We start from the raw sequence: 8,759 nt of genomic DNA, 5'->3' as shown, positions 1-8,759 counted from the left end.
CACAAAGGGTTATTTCTTAGGCAAGCTGTTTTAAGAATTAGCAATTCTTGCCACAGGTGCTTTATGCAAACAGTAGAAGCAAGGCTACAAGGAAGACAAGCTAAACTGCCTCTGTGTGTTCCTCACCTACAGCCCAGGGAGGCACCACGTGAGGCAGCAGCTGCTGCTGACCAGCACCTCAAGGAAGCAGCTGGAGGCTTCTGCCATTGAGCACAACTACAGCTTCTGTATTGGAACGGTCACTTCGAGATGAAACCAGTGTTAACCTGAATGCTTATTTGGTGCACAGAGATGGATTTATTTCTTGTAGGAATGCAGGGTGAGCTGAACACTGAACTACAGGAACTGTTATCAGCAGCTTTTCACTAGGGGCACTTTAACAGAGTTGTACTGTTTACAATACAGGATGCTTGGCAGGCTTGGAACGTCCCAGTCTGTAACACTGGAGCATTTTGTGCCCGCTGACAATGCTATCAGCAGCACAAGGGCAGCCCAGCAGCCTTATGAATAAGCATCTGTGACCAGCAGCTGCCTCTAAAGCACAGATCTGAGTGCTGCTTTAGAACGAGTTATGAATGCTCTCATTAATGGTTACATCAAAGCAACATTACCTCAAAGCTGGTAAGCCATCAAAAAAAACCCATCTGGATTTAGCTTCAGACTTCACCTGAGGAGCTGCTGACTGACTGAGCAGCAGCTTGCACTCTAATCGTTTACAACAGATACAGATTTCACTCCAGTTAAGCATCCCTCGGTGCTATGGCTCACACACTCAGTAAGGGGGGCAGGCTGTCCAGTTTCAGGCCATTAGAACCGTTTGTAAATACAAGTTTGAAAGCCCTTTATTAACTCAGAAGTGAAACACTGATGTTTAAAGTGAGATAAGTATGTTTATTAAGGTTCATTCTACTCTAAGATTTATACAGAGAATGGAATGCAATACAAGCTAAGAGCACACCTCAGATCTACCACAAAACCACCCCCTACTCCCTATAAGGGAACTGTAAAAAAAAATTAAAATAAAAATCAGGAAACCAGTTACTGTTTAACTAGTTGCAAGTGGCTTTGTCCAAAGAAGTCAAGCTCAATATTGCATTAGCTTTGTATGCAATAAGAAGTCTCTACAAGCAGAAGTTTCACATACATAGGCAAAAAGATCTCCCGTGGATACATGAAATCCATGTTTTAAAGAGCTACATCACAAGGGTAGTTTAAAATTGCCTAAAAAACAGCCACTAATGGCATGCACAGGTCAATAGTATTAACTTTGGTAATGTCAGTCGTTTTTTTGGTCAAACCTGGGTTCCACTTTTGCCAAAAAAGAAGTATAAAAACACACCTGTCCTGTGCAGAAAGCAACACACGTCCCACCTGCTGGCAGCCAGAGGCACGGCTGCAGGACATGGTACAAGTCTGCCAAGTTTGCTGTCAGAAGCTTGCTAAGCCCTGGCTCACATCTTTCACTACTCACTGGCCTATCAGGCAAGGCCAACAGGACAAGGAAGTGGACAGATCTTTTTTAAATGCAGAACAAGAACCTTCCTTGGAGTCACACAGCTGTAACAACACCAATTTTTCCAAATGTCTCTGTAAGAAATCCAACAAATTTTTTTTTTTTTTTTAAACTTCATGTAGCTCCCCAAGACATTTAATTTTCCTTTCTGAAGCCATCAATACCCTGTAAATAAGTGTTTTGTTCTTCCTGAGGAAGAAAGCAAAGGTGGTTTTATTTACAATGGTGGAGTCAACACTTAAGATTGTAACTGGACTGGGAACAGATAAAAAAGCATAACGAAAATGACAACCTTAAGTGCTACTTTCCATACAGGATCCACACTTGGTTCAGCTTTATTCGTTGCAGAGTAAAGTAAAAAGACACCCCATTACACTAGTAAAAACGCAGATTTAAATTTATACTCAAAAAAAAACAACACTACACATGCAAAGGGAACAATATCTTGCTAACACAACTTCATTTGCTGCTGCATTTGTCTAATATTAACAATTATGAACAGAGCAGTGCAACTAGTATTCGGAACAATCCTTACAGTGTTCGAGTGTCAGGCACAGCGCTTCACTTCTCTTCACACCACTGGTTCTCCTTACGTACCTGGAAGAACAACGTAACTGGTAACAATGCAGTAAGCTTCCAAAGCTCAAGGGGAAGCAAACTCCTACAAGCATTGGAGTTCACTTACTGTAGAAAGGCACAGCATCATGAAATTATGAAGCATCACATGTTAGTGCAGCAGAAAAGCAGCTACGTTATAATTAAACCCAGATCGAGTACCTGTGCTTCTTCCTCTTCAGTGAAGTCATTCTTAATATTGAATGTCTTGCGAATTTCTTCTGGAGTTTTCCCCTTGATCATGTTGGCAACTGTCTTGCATGTGACATCAAGCAAACCTTTGATGTCCAAGTAATTTGCAGCCTGTAAAACAGTTTCCAAATTTAAAGCTTCCAGATCAATGTTCTGCCTCTGCAGATGTACCACTACAGTTCTGCTCCCAGCACTGCAGAATGCTGTAACCACTAAGAGCCAAATCGCTCTGAGAAGCTTCCAGCTAGAGCCCTGAATTAACAACTGAAGTTCACCTGCCAAACTGGAGTCATTTCTACCATGAAAGCCCCATCTCCTTTCATACAAGGCTTTCAGAACCTCGCACACACCTCTGAGATGTTGAATACTTGAGTGCTGTTAGCTAGCTAAGACAGGAGCCACGAGGTAGATTTCATGTAAGACAGTAATTAGCTTTTTAAAAAATGTGTATTTATGCAGGTCTCTAAAACACCACTTAAAGTAATAAGACATCAGCCAAGACTCGAAAGTGAAAAGGGGCCACAACTACAGACAAGTACAGGAACTGACAGATGAGCAAGCATTAATTAGTGCCTAGCATGATATTAACAAGCATCTGCCATTCACCAGATTCAGCCAACCAGTTGCCCTCCCCATGTTTCCTACATTAAGAAGTTCTTCAAGCAGCATCAAGACTTACTGGTAAAACAAACAGAGGTCACTGTGCAGGCACAGCCTTCATGCTTCCACAACACAAGCTTACCAGGATGAGCTCAAAAAGTGTTCCTTGGTCTACTTTCAGAAATTCTTGATCCCACACAGGGATGTCATCCGTTCTTTTCTCCTTGTTCTCATCATCCTCGGGAGGAGGTGGATCATCTTTGTGATGGGTGCACCACTGAATCACCTAATTACAGTTTTGATAATACACTTTTACCCAAGTGACTTTCCCATTAGGCCCCAGCTCTAACATTACTTTGTTCTAGGAGCACTGTACTTTTCCTTCTGGACTGATATTAGAATCACCTGTTCATGTTTCATCATCTTATATTTTCCTCTTAGAAGAACTAATCCCCAATCCTGGAACCCACCAGTCTTCACGAAGCTCAACTGAGACAGCAGCCAGTCAATTAAATACTCTGGATTCTGAGGAGCAGCTCCTAGCAGTCAAAGTAAACAATAAATCCTGTGCTAACACACACAGGACCATACAGAAGTAACACAGGCCTCATTTTGAGGAGCTGGAACACTCCCTGGCTGTGACTCTCACTGCTGCCTGCCCTTTAACCTTTCTCCTTCCATTCTGAACTCATTAAGAGCCACCTCAGCTCACACAACCCAGTTACAATCAGTGCTTTAAAACCACGAGATGCTAGTGAGCACAGATGTCCAGCACCAGCCCTATGCCTTAGGAGCCCTGCCCAGCCTCCACCTGCCATTCCAGGTCATTCGTGTAGCTCTTTAACCATGAGCTGTGAGCCTCAGCCCAGTTCTGAGATAAACTGCTCACACACCTCATGATGGTGCTACACTTGTAGCCAACACTTGGGAAATATTTTCAATAGTAATACTTAACTGCAGCATTAATTTCCCATCTCATTACTGATACACAACGCCATCACTTCCCAGTGCCTTACCTTTTTTAAAATAGCTGCGTTGACGTTTGGAAGAGGGACTGGGTCATCATCGCCTTCATCATCCATTCCCAAGTCTACAAATGGAAAGATGACCTGCAGCCAGCAGCCTAAAGCTTTGTTCTCCAGCCTGGGCTGCTTCATCAGTTCTCCACTATTCTAACAATACTGAGCTGAACAGACAAACAGCAAATGATGTCAAAGCAAAGGCAGAAACTTGAGGGTGGTTTTGCAGAGCACGGCTGCGTTACACGTGCTGGGTTCCACTAACTGGAGCTGAGCAGCTTAACAGTGCTGCCTCCAAAGAGATGCTGACATGTTTGAGCACGAACAACCCGCTAAGGCAGTTACTTGTCCCAGCAGAAGGTGACAGTTCCATGTTCTGGGAACAGAATGCTTAAGAAGATTTATGAATGCTCACCACTTCCAATCCGCAAGTTAAACCTCATTGTTTCAACCAAGGTCTGCCATTCTTTTATCAAATAAGAACTCAGACCTAACGTGGCGAGTACAGATGCTTTGTCTTGCACAGGAGCAGTAAATGCTGAAGCTGTTGTATTTAGACAGGTCAACTGCTGTCGTTGGTGGGATATCAATCAGTGCTACCTTTTGTCCAGAACATCTGATTTCGTAGATTCTGAAACCAAAATACTGACATTGAAGTCAGTAAAAAAGTCATTTTGCATATGTTACCAATTACTGGAAACCCCAAATGCATCCTTTCAAGATACTAACAGATATTGGTGTAAAACCAATATCACCAGACAGTCTATACTAAGTTGCTGGCACAGGGAAGTAACTCAAGAAGTACCCCATCATCAGCCAGCTCTGCTCAGCTCATCCCCACCCCTCCTAAACTGGAGTTTCATCTCTCATCAGAAAATCAGTGCTACATTGGTGAGACCTGATGCAACTTCACTTTTTACCTCCTCCCCTTCACTGACATCAAACAAAGCAGCAGGTATTGACTGATGGTGCTTAAACACCTGTACAGCAGAATGGCTTTTCTCTATGCTGCTTAGCAGACTGGATCTTGGTCAGCTCACTAAGAGGCCAGCTGGTGGTGCCCAGCCTACAATACCTTCAGCACAGGCATTCTCATCAATACCTGTTTGTCACCAAATGCTGCCAGTGACACAGCCTGCGTGTGAGAAAATGGAGAGGAATTACATTCCCACTGATTGCCAGTTTCCTGCTCACGTTGCTCATCGTGTTTGAAAGCATCTCATTACCAGAACTGGAGTGGTCCAATGGTTGGTGTGTTTCAACCTTATTTCTGTTACTGTTCTTACGTCTGACGAGTCACAACCAAAGATACACAGCCAAGGACTTCATTTTAACTAGATCTACAAGAAGGTATTTTCTAATATGCCCAAACTTGTGAATATGCTCAAAAACTGGAAAGAAAACAGTAAACAATGAGGATTTGCACCAGACAGATTAGACACAGTTTGCTCTGTATCTCAGCCATCTGGCAACTCCCCTCCCCCACCACGAGCTCTTTTGTTTCAAATTCATGTCAGCAAGAGATCAGAACCAACTATTTATCAAATAATTTCACTGCATAAATGCAGATCTCCCTCCAACTCTTCATTCATGGCATTAATTCATGTTTCCCTTCTCCATTTAAGACAGTTAGAGAGCAACAACGACTTGCATGATTAAAAGAAAAGCTCAGCTTAACATAAACTAGAAGCGTTTATTAAACTTCACTTTGCCTAACTTTTACAGAGCTGAAGCAAGCCATAGGCAAAGCAGTGGGGGATTTATATTTTGCCAGCCTGCTGGGAACTGCATTTAAGAAGAGGGCTGCAGTTCAAGGTTTGAGAGAAAATGTTTATCCCAAACAACGCTCAAGCCACGCTGGCAATTGTTCCAGCTGCTCCAACAGGAGACAGCAAGTCAGGCCCAGGCCTCTGCTCAGCACCAGCTCGCCCCCTTGGTCGCAGATCCTGCCCACACGCTGTTACCTCAGCTCCCATTCTTACCTTCCAGCATCGTCTTTATGGTCACGGACTGTTTTGCGATTTCAACATCGACTTCAAAAATCTCTCCATCTGAACTCTGCAGCTTAATTGAAGGCATCTACAGGAAAAGGACAGTTATTTTCACACAATATTCATCAGATTTCACAAGTTCAGCTGATTCAAATACATAGTTCCCTTCACTATTTATACTGCCTCTGAACAGCCCGTGTCACCTGCGGCACACTTCAATTATTTGCTGCTTGAATCAACAGTCCTAAGGTCACTAATCCTGATGCTTAAGAAGGATTGATACAAATACACCAACCAATCATTTAAAATAGAAGGAACCTGGATTTTTTTCCTTAAGTTGAAAGCGAAATAGAATAGACAGAAGCACTATTTACTGATCAATTGATCTGCCTTTACGTACAGCACTGCACTACAGCAATCTTTCTGTTGAAACAGCCCCTCAACAATTCCAAAACGCTGCTTGTCTTCAAACTCAACCACTGCTCATTTTAACCATTCACTGAGGGCAAATCCCAAAAGCAGTTTCTAAATGATGGCACCTGGACCAGAACAACAAAACAGAAGTCAGAAGAAACCTCCAGATGTGCTCCAGTCCGACTCCCCCAACCCCAAACAGAGCCAAACAAACCAGACTATCCAGGATCAAACGCTTCCTTCAGAAAGTGCTCTGCATTCTGAAGAGCCTGAGAAAGCAATCCAGCCCTAAGAGGAACACTATCAGCACTTACCACCGCTCTCACAGAGTAGGAAGTTACATCAGCACATCGTTATATTAGGAAAAGGTAGGATGACTCAGTATTTTCACCAAGTTTCTCAGACGCTGATAAGGCCTGCAGTGCAAGCGGCAGACTTGGAAAATTTCACTGATAAATAATGTTTACAAAACAACACCTTCTCACACACATAACTCAGAGCCAGGAGTCGTGAAATGATACAGCAGCTACCAGGTTAGAGCTTCTGTCTGAAGCTGTGCTTAAGCTCTGCAGAGATACTAAAATGAAAGGACCTGAAAGACACAACAAACCTGACTGCAAAAACCTGTTAATCAGTGCTTAAACTCGTGGGATGCACTCCTTTACCATTCAGACATTTGTTTCCAGCAGACCAGCGCAACACTATTTTTCCTCAATACAACAGCTTGAAGATACCTACAGCACATAACTGTAAGTGCAGCCTGCAAGTTGTCTTAGAGGAAAACCCCAGAGACGATGAATTTCAAATTCATTTAATTTCAAATTCACTTCAATCCCTTTCCAGACATTCTTCCCCAGCCAAGTTTACCACCTAAGCATGCTGACTCCCTGCAGTCATACCTGAAATACCAAAACTGGATCACCTGCACCACCTGAAGCAGAAATACATTATCCTTTTACAAACGCCTCCTATAGCTCATCAGTATGGCCCAGCCTGACAGCACTGCAACAAACCGAGGCCAATGAAGGCCAGCCAGAGTACACTATTAAGCAGCTCACAGCAGCCCCAAGTCCTCACTGCTTTAATTTCCATTTGGCAGAGCGAGCAGCTAGTTAATGTTCACACAGCAGTGTAACCCTATATGACAGTGCTGCTCCTAATTAGGATTGGAGTTCTGGAAGGACACAGCCGTGGCCACTCTCAAGATACACACATATATGTGAGCACCCACAAAAATCAAGTGAGGGTTAAAGCACAACCCCACACCGTAGCTTGGACACGCTCTGAAAGAGGGGGAGGGGAAGGAACATCAAGGCACGCGTGTTGCGTACCGAGCTGGAAGCACTCAGCACAAGCCCAGCTCCACGCAGCAGCTCCCAGCCCCCTGCCCGTGCCTGGCGTTACGTAACGCTGCTCAGCGCAGCCGGGATGCAGAACACCGCCTGTCTCGGGGCTGCTGCACCGCCCGCACTGCTTCCACCACGGCCTGCCCTGCTCGGGACGAGCCTTCATCAGCCGAAGCCAAAGCAGCTCAGCTGTTATCAGCGATAAAGCGGCGCATCGCGTACACAAACGTCGCCGTTTGTTACGTTTTAGCCCCTTCTGGTGTAACAGAGCTCCGCACGCCGACAGGCCCAGGGAGCGGCACCGCTGTGACCGAACGGACCCGAAACCCCCCGGATCACCGGCCGGGGTGGAGGAGGGGCCGCTCGGCGCCCAGTCCCGCCCACAGCAGCGCCGCGCGGAGCCACCGTGCCCGCAGCGCCGCCAGGTGAGCGGGAAGGAGCGCCGGGAGGAGCCCCGCCTTGTTTACAGCGCGGCGCTTCCCTCGCCGCCCTTCTCACTCCCCCCGCAGTACAGCGAACTCCCGGCCCGGCCCTCTCCCCCTTCAGCCGCCCCGCGGTCTCGCCGCCGCCCTCCGCCCGCCCCCAGCCGGCCCCGCAGCCCCGCGGCCCGGTCCCACGGCTCAGCCCTCCCAGGGCCGCATCAGACGCCGCTTCCCGCTCGGCCTCGACACCTCCCGTCCGCGGAGGCCTCACCGTGAGGCGCGGGCGACGCCCAGCAGCTGCTGACGGCTCCCGATAGCAGCGGCGCTCGGAGCTCGACTGCGGCGGCGGCTTTGTGGGGGGGAGGGGCGCGGGGGGAGGGGCGGAGGACCCCGCCTCTCGCTGCCTCGCAGCCGGGCTGCCCGCAGAGAGCGCCTGATCGAAGCACTCCGCTTCTCGCTCCCGAGCCGCGCTGAGAGCGAGCGTAGTGTGAAAAGCCCCGTATAGCACACACCGGGAAAGGGAAGGAGGGAAACGGAGCGGCGGCGCGGCAGGGAGATCCGCGGAAGCCGTCGGTTTTAGTCAGGCAGTGACGGGGTCATACGGCACGCCTCACAGTGGGCGGGGAAGCGGCGCGCGGGAACAACGG

At 46.9% G+C, this 8,759-nt stretch overlaps 1 protein-coding gene across 3 annotated transcripts; it reads right to left on the bottom strand.

Moving 5' to 3' along the window:
* Positions 1 to 1,598: 1,598 nt before the first annotated feature.
* On the bottom strand, positions 1,599 to 8,648 carry SKP1 (S-phase kinase associated protein 1). 3 transcript variants are annotated; one of them, XM_048960296.1, is made up of 6 exons: positions 8,625 to 8,648; positions 5,922 to 6,018; positions 3,937 to 4,010; positions 3,063 to 3,206; positions 2,291 to 2,431; positions 1,599 to 2,110 (listed from the first exon to the last, which is right to left on the bottom strand). In XM_048960296.1, exons 2-6 carry the CDS (start codon positions 6,016 to 6,018, stop codon positions 2,075 to 2,077), a joined length of 492 nt encoding a protein of 163 aa, XP_048816253.1. In that variant the 5' UTR covers positions 8,625 to 8,648; the 3' UTR covers positions 1,599 to 2,074. The 3 variants fall into 3 exon arrangements, with proteins under 3 accessions (XP_048816253.1, XP_048816251.1, XP_048816252.1); XM_048960294.1 differs by lacking the exon at positions 8,625 to 8,648 and adding an exon at positions 8,384 to 8,511; XM_048960295.1 differs by lacking the exon at positions 8,625 to 8,648 and adding an exon at positions 6,559 to 6,647.
* Positions 8,649 to 8,759: the final 111 nt, after the last annotated feature.

The sequence above is a fragment of the Lagopus muta genome, chromosome 14, assembly GCF_023343835.1.
Source record: "Lagopus muta isolate bLagMut1 chromosome 14, bLagMut1 primary, whole genome shotgun sequence".
NCBI lineage: Eukaryota > Metazoa > Chordata > Aves > Galliformes > Phasianidae > Lagopus > Lagopus muta.
This window is presented reverse-complemented; position numbering and strand designations above follow the sequence as displayed.

What these genes read in the sequence shown, in the direction of transcription:
- SKP1 (XM_048960296.1), bottom strand. Translation starts at nt 6,018, where the DNA reads ATGCCTTCAATTAAGCTGCAGAGTTCAGATGGAGAGATTTTTGAAGTC. An exon ending in ACGCAGCTATTTTAAAAAAG is followed by an intron (nt 3,207 to 3,936) that starts GTAAGGCACTGG and finishes AACTGTAATTAG; the next exon opens with GTGATTCAGTGGTGCACCCA. An exon ending in CACTTTTTGAGCTCATCCTG is followed by an intron (nt 2,432 to 3,062) that starts GTAAGCTTGTGT and finishes ACTGTTTTACAG; the next exon opens with GCTGCAAATTACTTGGACAT.